The sequence below is a fragment of the Harpia harpyja genome, chromosome Z (genome assembly GCF_026419915.1).
Source record: "Harpia harpyja isolate bHarHar1 chromosome Z, bHarHar1 primary haplotype, whole genome shotgun sequence".
Classification (NCBI taxonomy): domain Eukaryota; kingdom Metazoa; phylum Chordata; class Aves; order Accipitriformes; family Accipitridae; genus Harpia; species Harpia harpyja.
Window position 1 is genome coordinate 51,679,473 of NC_068969.1, and position 16,474 is coordinate 51,695,946.

The following is a 16,474-nucleotide window of genomic DNA, read 5'->3' on the forward strand; positions in this document are numbered from 1 at the left end:
TTCTGAAAGTTGAGGGACTGCTCTGGGCAAGTATCCATAGATGTTTGTCCTGTTCTTACACTTCTTTCTAAGTATGTGCTTCTCACTACAGATGAAGACAGGGTATTGGCCTAAACAGACCTTTGATCTGACCCAGCATAGACATTCTTACACTATAAAGGCTCAAATAATTTAGGATGACCTGTTAATTTTAAATTTATGTTGCAAACATATATGCCTACATTAGTCAGTTCAGAGAAAACAGGTTTTTCAGATATGATTTTTTGAGATTTTGAAATGGCTGAAAGTTCTGAAAATAGATTCTTAATGTTTCCAAACAAGTTGTCTCCACAAGCAGAATGGAAAATGTATCCATGTTATCATTAGAGTTGATTCTTACTGAAAGGCAAATTTAAGTTTCCTTTAAACACAATAAAGCTCCTGGTAATATGGGAAACCCTGTCGTACAGTCTCTTTCACAAAATTATCACATACCAATTTTAGGCACATTTCTTGTCTCTCCTGCTCATATTGAAAAGGCTGGTTAGATGGTTAGATACTTTCTTCTAAATTACAGTTTTTGTTGTAATCATGGTCAAGTTACTTCTCTCCTCCTTTGCATGCAGGAGTCGTCCTTAAATTTAAGTGAATTATTCTACCTCACAGGTGTAGCTCGCTGTTAGAGAACTATCATCACCTTCCCCCAGCACCATCTGTTGGACTAAAGAAACCTAATTCCTCCACAATATATTTTCAAATGAAAAATTTACAAATAAGTTTAAATGGGATTTTTCATAATACATATGAAGGCAAGCGTTGTATGCCACTGTTGGAGTCACTTTTCACAACTGCAATTATTATGCTGGCTGGATAAAAACTGAGGACAAATCAGGTCCTATAACTCACAGACCCACATAATTTTAAAGTGTCATTTAGAAACATGCTATTTTTCATTTTTGTTTGACAGAGTTACTGGAGCTGAGTCCTTCTACATTCAGGAATCATTAAATTTATCCGCACTTACTCCACATTCCAAAAATGGGAGGAAGAAGATGGAATGGTGGTAGAAATGAAATCTAATCCCTCAATTCCCCTGAAACATCAAGATTTCTGCCAGTTTTCTGACTAGCGTACCAATTATACTGTTTGGCACTCATCACAAGAAGATCAGTGTAGAATGCCCAGTTTTGCACCTTCTGAATTTGCACCCATTAAATATAGTGGAGAACATTTCTTCCTCTTTGCATAAAGACGATTGAGAGCACTTTCTAAAGAAAGTGCTAGGAGCTGGCGGGAAGGAAGGTGAGAAAAGCCCTAGACGTCCTTAGCCAAAGGAGCAAGGAGTCACCAAAAGAATGTAAAGGAACAGATTCACCCTTGGTATGGGCAATGCTGCAAGAATTGTGATTTTTGTTTTGTTTCAATTTGAGTAGGATAATGGTATAGAGGGGAACAGTGTTACAAACGATTTGCTTTTAGGATTTTTTTCTTCTCCCTCTCAAGAAATTTGCCTATGCAATCTGACCTTCATCAAAAGCTTGCCAGGAACACATTGCTGTTTACTTCAGCATTTCTATTTTTTTTCCGATATGCAGGTTTGAGCAATATTCCTTTCGTTTGTTATATATTTTATTTAATATTTTAATTATTGACTTTGGAATAAACTTAGGAGTACACTGATTCAGTCTGCCGATGATAAAGGTGGGGAGGCATTGCCAATACAGGAGAGGGCTGTAATATCAGAAAGGAAAAACTGTACTTACTACCTGGGGAGCGGGAGCAAGAGAAAAGGGATAAAATTTACCTGTATTAACTGCAAGGTCATGCATTACAGACTGGACACAGACAAATAACAAGAACTTTGTTATAAAACACAAGTCTCATCAATTGCAAACAGAGAAGGAAAATTGAAGATATAGTTTGGGCAACAACCAACCGGACAGCTACAAACTACCAAGACAGCAGCTGTGAGAAAGGCAAATGTGATCCCGTCCCATTCAGTAAGTTTATTGTTCTTATTAGAAAAGTCTGAGAATTTTTTAACTGGAGTCAGCAGATAAACACAGCTTTTGCAATCTCCCTATGTTTCAGTAGGGAAATATATCATATGAAAGCTGCACCACTTTTGGTGTAACATGCAAAACACAGTCCAAGCAGGAACTAAAGACAGAAGGTAAAAACAGTTAAAAGAGGGACCTGAATCAAAACTCTCATGCGGCACCATGGTACAAGAGATAAACATAGTTTGTTCTTGGAATCTGGTTACTTTGAGTCAAGAATGTCTTTAATTAACACAAAACGTAAAACGTGAAAGTGTTTGTAAATTTTAATTTGAAATTGTTGAAAAATTCCATGCTGTGAAACTGTCCCTTATCCACATCATGCCAATACTTCAATTCCTCATTCTAACTCAAAACAAAAACAAATGCCAAAATACTGAAATTTATCACGGGATGGAAATTCTGGAGTTTCTCAAATCTGCCAATTCACTATTGTAAAGATACGAATATGTGGATAAAACAAACTTTAATAGACATGAGTCTCGAGCATGAAATATGGTCTTCCAATGGCCACATGCCGTTGTGGATGACTAATGCATCTTGCTAATCATTATTATTCTGTTTCAGCTGTGAATAGGGAAAAACACAATAAAATGGTCTTACTAGATATTCAATACAGTTAAAACACATTGTTCATAAGAAGTACCACGGCAAACTATTTAAACAGGCTATCTCTAAGTATTGTATTCATTCACAAATAGCAAACATAACCAGGTCACAAAATAGGGACTGACAGGGGAAAGAAAGTAAGATTTGTTGGGCTACGTATTTAAAGAATAAATTTCACCAGCTCAATTTAGACGGTCATCTACAAAGGAAATACATCTAATATGATTGCTTCCATCACAAACAACATTTCATCGTTTCTAAAGTCATGCAGAAAAAGAACGTGAAGAGGTTACAATACCTTGGTTTCTTTTTTTTTTTTTAATACATAAATGGTGGAAGAACAATAAAAATAGACTAGTATAGATCAAACCAGCTGAAATCACTTTACAGTAACATGGGCTATTGTCTTGTAACTAGACAAGCTGAAGATTCAAATGGTCAAAAAGATACTGTTGTGCAGAGGAGGAGGAGAAGGTGGAGGAGGAGATGACCAAGGTTGTTTTGTCATTTGAAATGAATGATTCTCTGGAAATAGAAGAGTATTCTCTTTATGCTACTGCCAGTCAAATCAACTCTGTCAGCAAGTTTTTGTAGTAATGAATAAAACTGCCTTCTTCCTCAGTTTTATTCCTGTTCCACCTACTTTTGAACACCTATGATATGAATTATGCATAGAGATGAGATTTGAATTTAAATTAAAAAAATAATTTACCTGCATATTTATTATGGAGGTATTACAGAGATGGAGATGGGTTTCATCTCTATGAGAGTCAGAGCAGAAAACATGCCAGTGAATTTTAGGGTATCTCTTTCATTGCAGATTTTCCATTACACATTGACCCAATCTGGCAATTGATTACTGATCTTACTTAGCATTCATCGACTATTAATTTTACCTACCAATCCAAATTTTGTTCTTGTTTGCAGTTAAAATATTCTTGAATTAAATTGCTGTGAAGGGAGAATCAGATGCAATAAATTTACCAGCCTTCCTTTCCCCTGCAGCAAACAAAAGGAATTTATTATTGCCTTTTTAGTGTCAGAAGTGTTGCTCCAATAATACCAGTTACTTGCTGTTCTAACAGTATTTTGCTAAGACTAGACCTGGCTTCCTCTTCCAGCTCAAGTTAATCCCCTGCCAGTTAGATAACAGAGTGGTACATAGTGAACAATGCACTCCATAAGCATTTGCAGCTTCCATCAGGCTGCACAGAATCCCAGAAAAAAAAAAAAAAAAAAAAAAAGGAGGGGGGGGGAGAAAAACACCCCCCTTTATTATGTTTCTTCATCTGATCACCTGAAACCTAAAGTGACTAAACAAAATCATTAGTCATTTCCTAAATTATCATCAGTATCTACACTATAAAGTGTTGCTTCCCGTTACAAAATCAACTTTGCAGGCCTTCCCTTTTAATTTTACTAAGCTAATCAGCCAGAAAATCACAAGGGTTTGAAAAGAATGTAGAGAGATGGATCACTTGCTGCACCTACAGCACAAGGCGGGGCGGGGAGGGGGCATCCAATGAAGCTAGCAGGTAAAACATTCATGCACATGTATTTTACAGGTCTCTGAACTTAGATTATGATGTCAGAGATCTCAACAGATTTTGAGTTCAGTTTTAGCAAATCATTATTGCACAATATGGAAAGCTGACAAGCAAATCTTTTCCATCAGGAAAACAAATATCTGTAAATCACTGTATTCCAGATCAGAATTGTGGTTCATTAACCTAGAAAACATGCCAAGGGGGGGGGATCAGTACTCATCCATGGCAGATTTTATCTTGAGGCCTTATAAGCCTTACCAAGACATCCATTTTCTCTGCAAAAGTATAAAACTATGTAATACCACCACATTAAAACAAAACTAAAAAAAATCAATGCATGCCAAAAGAATTGAAATAATTTCTGGCCCACAGCAGGTTCTTAAAACACTCTCATTGGTCCACAGTGCTAGACTGGTGCAGGACACCTAATAAATCAGAAACAGCAAACACCATCTTGCATATATGGAGAAACTGAAAGAGGTACTTTCTCCAGTTTGAATAAAATTCAAACAACTAATCTCCAAAGAATATAAGCAGCTAGAAGGTCTCATTATCAACTGAAAGTTGCACAATTTATGGTCAGCCTTCCACAGAAAGGGTATGAAAGTCCACTCCTTTCAACACAGTATTTTTTTTTACAGCTAAACACAAAATGAAATCACATAGTACATTCCCTGGTACTGGCAGTGTGCCTCCATGAACAAGGATTATTTAAAGAATAATCAGTATGAATATTATTTCAGAAGTACTTTAAGATAATACCAGACTTCTTATTCCATGGATATTCATTAAGATCTTGCATACTTTTTCATTTCCATTCATTCATAAATGCAAACTTTTTCATTGAAAGTAATTTATTTAGATTAAATTGGAATTCCTGCATTTAATTTCTGAGCTAATCCCAATTTCTTTACATGAATTTGTTATCTCCGAATGTCAGCGTTTGATCTTTTTTAATAAATGAACAAACGTCAACAACCAATTCACAATTTCTGGTGACTGATCTGATTGAATGACCACCCCTCAGTCACATCATTCCATGCTGCCTCGTAAGAAAACATAAAATCAAGACATATGTAAAACATTTTTGTTCATGCAGTATTCAGTTCTGCCGAAGTCTGGAGCAATCAGGGTCATCTTCATGAATAAAACCACAATCAATTGAGTATTTTAAGATGCAGTATCAGTTCCCAAAGGCAGTGAACCTGGCAGACATGGATATGCTTTAAAGATCAAAAGACTGAAAATAAGTAACAATATTGGTGTGTTTATGATGATCTGAATTGAGAAGAAAATACAAATATTTGCAAGAAGGAAAAATTATTGCAAAGGGGGGGGAAAACCCTGGTTTACAATCATTCCCCTTCCTTAAAACCAAGCAACTGCTTTTTTTCATGATGCCGGGAGAGAGGCCAGAGGAGAGATGCATCACATATTTCTAGTGAGGAGAGTTTGGGGAAAAGGACTGTGGAGATGACATCAGTTCTGAGGTAAAGTTGCAATTCTGGCATTTTGTCTGTGGCATATGGATGCTCACAGCGAGGTATGTATCGGAGCACAGACTATACATTTGTTGAAGGGCTTAAATTTTAATGCTGTTGTTTTCGAGGCTGTGCTTTACAAATCTTGGACTTGCTTTTACCACTGCTTTACACCCCCCAAAAAGCTATGATAAATAGACAGTGAACTGTCAAAGGGCAGCATGTTTTATAATTTTTTTTTTTCCTCAAAGGGGCTCCCATTTTCCTTATCTTTTATTTTACATTTTATGGTTCTTGAGTTCTAGTGCAGATAACTGCATATGTGAAAGGAGGACAACTTATAAGCTACAGCATTATGTTGTTCAGGTGATTACTTCATTTGTGTCAGAATTAGCATACAGTTCCAACCATGTAATTTGGTGGTTCATGCCAAATAATTTCTCTCCTGTTATCCCCTGCAGATGAAATTCAAAGAGACAAAAGCTTTGGTTGCTACAGATTGAACAGTCCCTTTCAAAGTCATATTGTTGTAGAGTCTCCTATCTTAGAACTACTTTACAAGGAAAGCAACAACACCTCAGCCATCTATTCTCGGGGCAACAGATGCAAATATTGATGGTCCCCAATAGTCCGTGTGTTTTAACTGATAGTAACCTATGACAGTAACCACACCATTTTTGCATTTATTCTATAACCAAAAGATACATTTGCAATGTGTACTGGTGCCGTATTATATCACCACTACTCCATCTTTCTGTTTTAAACACTACATAGTCTAAGAAATTGAGCACATATAATGTATATGTTGATCAAAACCCCCACACTTGGATAGCTCATTCTCAATGATCCTTCCCATTGTATCATGCTAACAGATCTTAAAAAAAACACAACTGACCAGGAAAAAAGAAGTAAGCTTCCATGTGCATGACCACAACCTTCCACACTCCGGTAAACTCAAGGTAAATGTCAATCTGTCCTTAAGATGTATAATCCTCAGCAGTTACAGCACATTTGGGCTGCTCTGAAGCACATGGAAACAGAGATATCATTCCAAGCAGAACCTTCCCTAACCCTATCACAACAAAACATGCATTTAGCTTCCAAAAGAAATCTTATTTCCTAGGTCAGAAAGAGCTGTGAAAGCATCACAGGCAACAAACTGCAGTCTTGGTAGAGAACAAGGAAGAAGTATGCTTTTCTTGCCTTGTTTTTAAATGCTAACACAGAGAGACTCTGGGAAACACAACCTGTGCACTTTTGCCAAAAGAGAAGTCACTCTGAAAGACCTTTCTTAGCACTGAGACACAAAAGTAAGGCAAAGCTGACAATAAGAAAACAACATGCTTCCACAACACAAAAATTCCTAAATTAAATTCTTAATAATTTGCCAGCTCAGATTTCACAGAGCTGCTAGCTCAGACTCCAAATAACAAGGAAGAAAAAAAAAAATCCTCATAAATTAGAGATGAGTTTAGTTTTTAAGAGCAGTAACCAGTAAGTTAAAATGCATTTTCTGGTGGTTACTGTCTGGCTGAGGACACTAACAATGCAAGGCCAAATGAAGGATCACTTACAAAAAATGTAACAGTATTTCCAAGGTATCAATGACGGGTTGTAAAAGCTGTCATACTTGCCCATTTTTTTTTAAATGGAGGAGACAGGGAAACCATAAATATTGAAAAAGACATAGAAAAACCAAGGACAAAAAGCAGCGTCACCATTTGGAGATACACAGAACATTTGGTCACTTCTCAGAATGAGCATCACTGTTCTGTGAAAAGAATATCCCTTGTGAAATTAGTGATTGTTCAGATAATAAAGGTCTGCGTATTGTGAAGAGAGGAAGCATGGCAGGAATGCCTAACCGAAGAAGTCAACAGCAAATACGCAAGTTTATATGTTTAAATTCTGCTTCATTGTGAAAGCACAAGGGAGTACATGTTCTTTCTTTTTATGCAGTCTTAACTCTTACTAATGGTTCATATGTACATACATAGACGATGGTTCATTGTACATACATGGATGAAAATAATATTCAAATCTTTGCACTTTTTTCCACACAATGTGTGGTGTCAGAAAATCGCTTTCCCAAAGCCCAGCTAGCTTCTGGCTAGCAGAAGACCACAGAAGAATCATTTGGGTGTATTGTGATTGATAAAGCCAGCTCAACTTGTTGGACTATAAACAAAACTAGGGCAAGGGATGACTATTTTATTTCCTGATTGACCTTTTCAGACAATATTCAGCAAGTTAAAACTTCTTTGATCTGAGTGACTGAAGAGGACAGCTAGTCCTTCCTCGCAAGTACTTGGACTTCCACAGATGGGGCACATGCTACTGCAAACACTATTTTTTCAGTGACCACCATTCTTAATTGGTGGTCTTTTCAGATGTGGGTATTTACTATGTGAGCAAGCATTTAAACGTCTGTTACTGGTAGAATTGTGCCTATGAAACTGTGTCCATTACAATCCCTTACACAACACTATGCACACTTGGACATACACCTAAAGACACAGTGGAATGAACATGTATTTTCTTCTCATACCACATGGCTTTAGTAAATTTACCTGCCCTCTGTCCAGAATCATACAGGCTTATTACACAATTATGCTTAGGGAAATGGTTTCAACTGAACTTGAAAACACTTCATCAATTTCAGATGTACTGTCTCTGTAACAAGCTAAAAGATTGACTTTGTTATGTCTAACCCCTTGCAGATTACTGCAATGTTTTTCAAGTATGACAATTCTCGTATTAACACAAATACCATTACTTTCAACTCTTAAAAGCTCTATGTGCAAAAAGCTTTTTCAGCATTCTTAAGACTACTTAATTCAAGAGCTATTCATTTTCCCTGTTAGAAATACAGGGTTTTTTTTAAATTAAAAAAGATAATAAAAACCAATGACAAAAATACACAGCGGTTGACAGAAGAAATAACTTGAAAATAAAGAAATAACAATTCTCTAATATAATTTTTCATTATGAATAGTTCTTTTTTAAGTAAAGGAAGCTGTGAAAATAACACATAATGATCATCTATTTATTCCAGCTACTTAAAACTGCTCCAGCACTCCTTTTATTGAAAAAAGGTAACGGCTCAATTTATTGACAGAACAATACATTGAGTACACAGACTAATAAAAGTACAGAGATAATGCAATACTCTCCAACGACTAACTAACTGGTCTTTCACTGCCCACTTTAAGTTCTGAATTTTGATTTATACAATATATATTCCCTTTAGCTTCCAAGTTAATTAAAACAAGCAGACAGACATTGACCTATGCATTATGTTGAATGCGTGATATCACCAGCATCCTATTAATCAACTTGCAGATTAACTACAGATAGATTCAGATACAGTATCACTAGGACATATAATTTAGGCATGCATTAGCAAGTAGTGTAGTGCAGTAGAAGCACACCAGCGTTACAGATGGTGGCAATGTGCTGATATCAACACACAAACTTTTTGCCAGTTTTATGTCAGATCAGCCCTGATCTAGTCCTGTGAATTTATTGTTCCCAAAAGGTTAGAGTGGATTAAGTACTCCTGAACTGCAGCTTCTGGTTCAGCTACATTCAGTCTGCTCTGTGTGCTCCAAGGACGCCCCTTGATGCAAAGCAAAGCACAGTGAGAGGGGACAATTGGGACATTCATTTCACAAATGTCACTCCCAATCCAAATTAAAACTTCAGTGTAGATGCACCCACAAAAGGCCTTTTAAAAACAGGAATGGTGCAATACAACATTACAAATAAAATCTCAATGCTTTTGTAATTGGAAACATGTAAATACATGCCATTATCAGCAGTCTGCTTAAGTTCATATTTAGAAGAAGAAGAAAAGCTTGTTTCAAACTATTTTTTATATAATACAGTTACGACTTGGATATTACTGACTGTACTAAAAAACAAGTAATATGTTTATTTACAGAGGTAGCAGGGCAGTTTCTTCCACAGAAACAAGCATTAACATATTCCTGAAAGAAGGAGGCTACAATAGTGTTAGCTTCTCTGACATGACTGTCCACAAGCATTGACAGCTAAACACATTGTCCATGTCTGATTGAATCAACAAACCCATCTTCCATCATGGCATGACGGAAACAATGCTTCAGTCACAGTATTAAAAGGATGCAGATATACACATAAGCCATTGTGAAAAATGCATATTTTATCATGTTTTCTGAGACCTAGTGAAGCAGGCATTGAGTTTGCAGTTCAATGCAGAACTCCTGGCTGCAGCAGAACAATGGTTTTGCCACAAATCCCAACTGTAAAGTGATTTAAGTAAAACTTAAAACTCATTTTCTAACAAGAATAGAATGTCAACTGTGCCAACAAATACTCAAAAAAGCTTTCTTCTTTTCTGACTAAAAAACATGCGGAGAGAGGTAACGTTTAGACAAGTAACTTAGTGCCTAAGATAGGCATTTGGACAACAGAGTCAATAACAATCTCCCATGGCAAGGTTCAAGACATCTACCCTAAGGGCCCATTTCTCTCCACAATTAGAGAGCCTCAAATGAAACTATATGTCTACTCTCAATTGGTTTTTTATTTACAGAATGGTAAAGGAAATTTTCTTTTCTTGCTTTTTCAACACCCAAGTTTTTAATTCTGAATCAACCAGTTCTTGAACTGAACGAGACAAAACTGAACAAAATACTCTCCCTTCACTAAGTAAAGAAATTTAGTTGTCAAAACCCAGGCTATACATTGCAAGTTCTGGTTCCTGATACCCAAGTGAGGAATTTCATCCAGAAGACAAGGTTAAGAAGCTATAGAGTTTCCACAGAAAGCATTTGCTGCTTGCTATTAATTTTTATTTATGACTCTCTGTAGACCAACATGCATTTCGATAGGGACTGACTTCCCCCTTCATAGAGCAGTGTCTTGCTTAACAACAATCTGACATCCTCTTTCTGGCCAATGTAGCATTGGATTATCTTCTCCACAACACCACTGCTTCAGTAGAAGGAGCAAAGCAAAACATAGAAGAGCCTGTGGTCAAATGCTTAGGACATTTTTCAAGGGGAAAGATGAGGTGGACAGAATCCCTTCAAGAGGAAAAGGAAGTGAAAATCTTCAGCTAGGGCTATGCTGGCTGTTGCAATGCATGAAAACCATTCCCCACATCCACCTGCCACCTTGGCCAGCACCAAAAGGACACCATGCCCTCCATATCTCCTATCTTCCTACCTCTAAGCAAGGTCCAGTGTACCCACCACAACAGTGCCAAATGAGGCCTCAGATCCACCTCTTCGACAGCCTTTCCTATCAGCAGGAACTGACTGCATGAAAATGCTTGCTGCTTGCCTGAAGGTGAGGGCAACAGGCAAGTTGCAGTTTGTGGCACGATGTGACCTGGACAGCAGGCAAATCTACACAGGCAGTTTCTGCTCAAAGATAATTCTCATCCTGGTTCAGCTAAGCACTCCACGCTCACATTCAGACAGCTAGCACCCCATGCTGTCAGCAGCATGCCTGCAACTCTTCGGAAAATCCTCAGGACCAGTACTAAAAGTCACAAGCAAGTAAGCAGAAGTGTTACTGAAGGAGGGACTGACCTACTTTAAATGCACCCCAAAGCAAAATGAGCAAGTGATTTTCAAAATAAACATGGCAAACAGCCTGTATAAAAAATGACTCTTGAGATGAACAGGAAAAAGCCCCCCCCCCTTTTTTTTTTTAATGAAGGAATGGAAGTGAAAATAATTGGCATACTTTCAAAGCAAAAACTGTTTGAACTTCAAAGCATCAAATGCAAAAGCAATTAATTTCTATAAAATTATGCTTTTACAAAGGATTTACCTGATTTCATCTACTACTGCTATTACAAAAGTAGATGCTACTATGACAGCACTCATAAATAGGATTGACAGAGTAAGACGTCATTCTGTACACTGAAATCTTGAGTTCAGACCACACGTTAGATTTAAACTCTCTCTGTGCTAAGAGCTCAAGGACAGAAACCGCCTATGATTCAGCTCACACTGTCAATTCAAGGTAAGTTGCAAGTACTGAGTGCCTTTCAGTTTTAGGTCCTCAGCAAGGATCACACAAAGAAAGACATGAAAGACTGCTCATGAAGGAAAAGGCAACCTTGGAAAATCTTGATTTATCATTCTTACACACAAAAAAATGCCTGTAACTTTTGTTTGGTTTGTTGGGGTTTTTTTTAATTATTATTTTATTTAACCTTTGAAACTGAAAGAAAGCCCTAAGGATTTGGTTGGAAATACTTCTAGCTGCTCTTGACCATTTAATAGATCTGCAATATGGCTACAATAATATTAGCTGGTTTCAACTCAAATAGTCATGTAGTTTGGCACAGCCAGGCAAGAGATTGCATGCTAAGTAAAATTCCATAAGTAAAATTCCAAAAAAGAGAAATTCCTTTTTTGTAATATTGCTGAGTATCAAAAAAATTGTTACCTAATTTCCTTTTCAACCCAAATACCATTTTTAGACTAATGGTGAATTCAGAAACTCTGTACCAAAAGATACAGCATGGATTATATAAGGCTAACGAAAGGTTTTAGTTTTTAAGGAACATACAAGTTTAGAACCTAAAATTATTAAAATCTTTTTCCAAGGGAGTGTGGAAAATAAGCTTTTAGATGCAAGCTCAGAACAAAACTCAGAACAAAATTCCAATGTCCACAACTGACGAATGTTGCAACCTTCGGAGAAGGAACAGATATAGATACTTTTCATAAAACAAAGACCAAAATTTTATCTTTACAGCATTCTGAACTCCAGTTCTGTGGTAAACACAAACCCCCTTGTCAGAAATGGACTAAAAGGAAGGCAAACTAGCCAGGCCTTCAGTAGAACATAAAAACAGCTGTCCTGAGTCAGAATAAAAGCCGGTTTAGCCCAGAATACTGTTTCTAATGATGGCCGAACACAGATGCCTCAAGAAGAATGCAAGAATACAGCAAAACTATATCAACACTTCAAAGAATATTCTCGTAACATTCAGCAACTTACAGTTCAATAGTTAGTATCTTCACGTTTAATCAGTCTTAATGGATTTCCTGAATGTAAACTTGCCTAGTTGCCTGTTAAACCCATGTAAGCTTTTATCATCCACAGTATCCAGTGGCCAGGAGTTCCACCACCTAAGTACACACTGCGCTGAAATGGCCTTTCCTCCTGTAGTTCATTTGTGACTTGCTTGCTTTGTCAGATTCCCTGCAGAGCTTGCATCAAAGAGAACAGCAAACAAGCACCTCTAACCAGGTGTTCCATCCACACCACACATGTCTCCAGAGATCTCTGTCTTAACCTCACTATAGGATTTACTAGAGAAAGAAAACAACCAAATGGTTCCTCCTCCACCCCCATTTTATTTATCTAAACTGAACTTCATCCAACATTTAAATGCCCTGTCAGTCCAACAAGGTCTTTCTGCAGTTCTTCATAGGCAGCGCTGCCTTTAAAACCCTCAATAATTCAGTAAGACCAGCAAATATCACTGTTCAACCCCTTCATTTATGAGCATGTTGAGCAGCACAGACACCTGAACTGATGATCCCTGTGGAACTCTACTGTTGAAAGATGACTGTTTACTCCTACCCAAGTTTTTAGGCATTTATTATTTTTCTTGCTAGCAGGACCTTCCCCCTCTTCTCCCATGCCTCCTTAGTTGGTCATACAAGCAAGAATTACTGACTACAATGGCTTAGGGATTTGCCAGACATACTTTGCAGAAAGGGCACTCGTCCCAAATGGGAACTCCCATACTCGGCAACAGCTGGCTTTCAAATGCAGGTCTTTCCAGTCTGACAGAAGACATCTTCCACTCCCTGTATTTGTTAAAGGTATTTTAGGATAGTGTCTCCTGTTGGTTATTTTAGTATATTAGATATACTGCATCTAAAGGGATCACATACCCACATCTTTCAGCCTCGCCTGATATACTTGCACCATCACTAACCTAAGCAATGAATATTTTTTTGTAGATGTACTCAAAATCTTCTCCAAAATTAAAAGGTTGAAGACAAGGTTACCAAGAGAAAACAATACAGTTTCATATTACACTTAGGAACCAAGAGCGATTGTTGGATCTCCCTTATAGATTGGCTGAGATACACCTGGGCTGTCAGAGGGTGTCCGAGATAAGCATCAGCACTCAGATGCTGGCTCTGAAAGGATCTCAAAGCTAGCCTTGGGACCTAAGGACTGAGATCTCGCTGCCATACCTGTTAGCGCAATTTTCTCTCGGACCATGTACCCCTCTGAGTTGTTCTCCCTCCCTTCCCTACCTCATGGTCTTTGATTAAGATGGTTCTTATCTCCTGTCTTCTTTCTGCTTTTGTTTTAAATCTTATTTCCTAGTTCTACCCAACAGCAGCGCAGACTTAGTGGCTCCCATCTCTACACTAGTTGGGTGTGGCTGTCTTACTTATTCAAACCTTTTGTTAAGAGTTTCAGCACCTACTGTCTCACCTTGCAAGGTAGAAAACCCCATTACACCTCAGCTTTCATCAACTCTTTCTTCCTCAGACAGGAGAGTTCACCTTTTAAAACCCCTTCCCAAGCTATACAATAAACCCATGATGTATCGCCAATGCAGACTATTCTTAAATGAAGCCCACAGTCAGTACCACACACGCCGAAAGAATTCTAGACAGACCATGCATAACAGTATTAATCCAGGTGACAGAGTTGGTATCAACTGTTGTTATTCAGCAATAAACACTTTTTTCTTTTTTTTGGTCAATTCTGGGCACAAAACTGACACAACAATATTTCCTGCTTTACATTTTTATGTTTCTGCATAGGTGTACAGTGAAGTCAAGTATAAATGTGGTAAGCGTACATAAATCTATGCCTATTTAAATCTGGCTAGCATGAGTAGCAATAGTGGTAAAGAGGTAGCAGCAGATGCTTAAGACCTAGTCAGCAAGCCAAGAATGATACTGTATTGTATTTCTACAGCCTTTCCTGCCCCAATCAGTTACAGTACAGCAAGCACAGGTATGCCTTGTAGCAATAACTTTCATTGCATGCCCTTTCTGAAAAAAAACTGTACCAAGGCAACCATGTTATTACCTGCAAATTTCCCACAGTTATCCAGGACTTCAATGCTCTATCATTGGCAAAATTAACAATTGTTATTTGTTACCTACTGACTTACAGATTTAAGTCATCTACTGTAAACCCTTAAAAAAGCTGTCATTTTCCACTTTTTATTTTTTAACACGTTATTTTCTACCCAGAAATTCAACATAAAACCAACAACTGTATTTAGAGAGTAAAAATCGCACATTAGATATGGGCAACAGCGTTTTACACTGGACTTCAGTTTTAAAAAAACTGAACACTTGGGACCTTAAAGTTGCCAGGCAGAAGCATCAGGGCAGTAGTGCAGGATTCATGAATGAACATGTACCAGCTCACTTGTCTGCACTGCGCTCCAGTGAAAAGACTCTGCTGACAGAGGCCTGTTCACAGACTCCTGTCTCGGGTGGGAGTTTTGTCAGCGCGAGGTCTAAAGGTGCTGATAACGGTGATAATGATAAAAGGTCTCGTATGAAGTGAGGCTGCGAATAAGCTGGCATTTTAGTGCTTTCGAAGTGATGCCTACCATTCAGCTGATACAGTATTAGGTCTGGAGTCTGCAAACACACAGGTAACCTGACTAAACGTAAAGCTGCTCATCTGGACCAGCGCTGACCGAGACGGGTTGATGCCTTCTCCCGAGAATCACCGTTCCTTTGGTGGATTTGCACAGCGTGGCTCCCGGGAGGTGTAATTTTCCTTCGAAAGCCTACATGCCGTGAAAAGCAGGACGCTCTCCCGCTGCCGTTCACACAAACCAAAGTTTTGCCGCCCTCGCCGCAGCGACGCAGTGCCGGCGGGGAGGGGAGACCCAACCCCGGCAGCCCCGGCCCCGCCGCCCCGGCCGGGGAGGCACCGCGGCGGCCGCGCCCCCCACCCCGTCCCGTCCCGTCCCGTCCCGGCGCCGCCTCACCGTCCCAGCTCGGACTCCAGCTCGAAGTAGTGGGCCAGGGTGTCCTTGTTGGAGCCGTCGATCCAGTAGTCGGGCGCGGCAGATCCGGAGCGGCCGGCGGCCGAGGAGCCGGAGGAGGACGAGGAAGAGGAGGACGAGGAGGAGGAGGAGGGCATGGTGACTTTCAGCATACCGGGACGCCTGCCGGGGGGTGCCCCCTCCTCCGCACCGGCTGCAGAAAGCAGAGCGACAAGGCGGCTGGCGGCAGCGGCTCCTCACCTCCCTTCCTCCCTCTTTTCTCCTCTTCTCTTCTCTCCTTCCCTTCCCTTCCCTTCCCTCCCCTACCTCCTTCTCCTCCCCCTCCCCCTTCCCCCCCCCCCGCCGCGCCGGGCCGGGCCGGGCCGGGCTGGAGCGGCGGCGGCTGCGGCGGGGGCTCCCCCAGCCCGGAGGGGCGGTGGGGGCGTCTCCGACTGGGCGGGCCGGGAGCTGCCGGCAGGGCGGAGCGCGGCGGGGCGGGGCGGAGCGGGGGGGGCGGCCACGGCCACGGCCGCCGCGGCGCAGGGAGCCGCCCCGGGCGGGGGTCGCACCGCCCCCGGCTCCCCCCCAGCCCCGCCGAGCCGAGCGGGGCCGGTAGTCGCCTGGCCCGGGGCGAGTGGGCGCTCGCCGCCGGCCGGGAGCCCGCCCGGAGGCTGGCCCTGGACGGCAGAGGCGGTCACCGGGAGCGCAGCCGCCCGCAGCCCCGCGAGCGGCGGGACCGAGCCCCACGGTCGGGGGTGGGGGGGGCAACTTCACGAAGGGAGAAGCGGCACCCCGATCTGGAGAGAC

At 40.2% G+C, this 16,474-nt stretch overlaps 1 protein-coding gene across 1 annotated transcript in view; it reads right to left on the reverse strand.

Annotated features, from left to right (window-relative positions):
• CAMK4 (calcium/calmodulin dependent protein kinase IV) overlaps positions 1-15,931 on the reverse strand; it is a 174,410-nt gene extending 158,479 nt beyond the window's left edge. The window contains exon 1 of the mRNA XM_052777728.1: positions 15,671-15,931. Within this exon, the coding sequence (XP_052633688.1) occupies positions 15,671-15,840 (170 nt within the window). The 5' untranslated portion in view covers positions 15,841-15,931. The remainder of the gene's footprint in view (positions 1-15,670) is intronic.
• Positions 15,932-16,474: the final 543 nt, after the last annotated feature.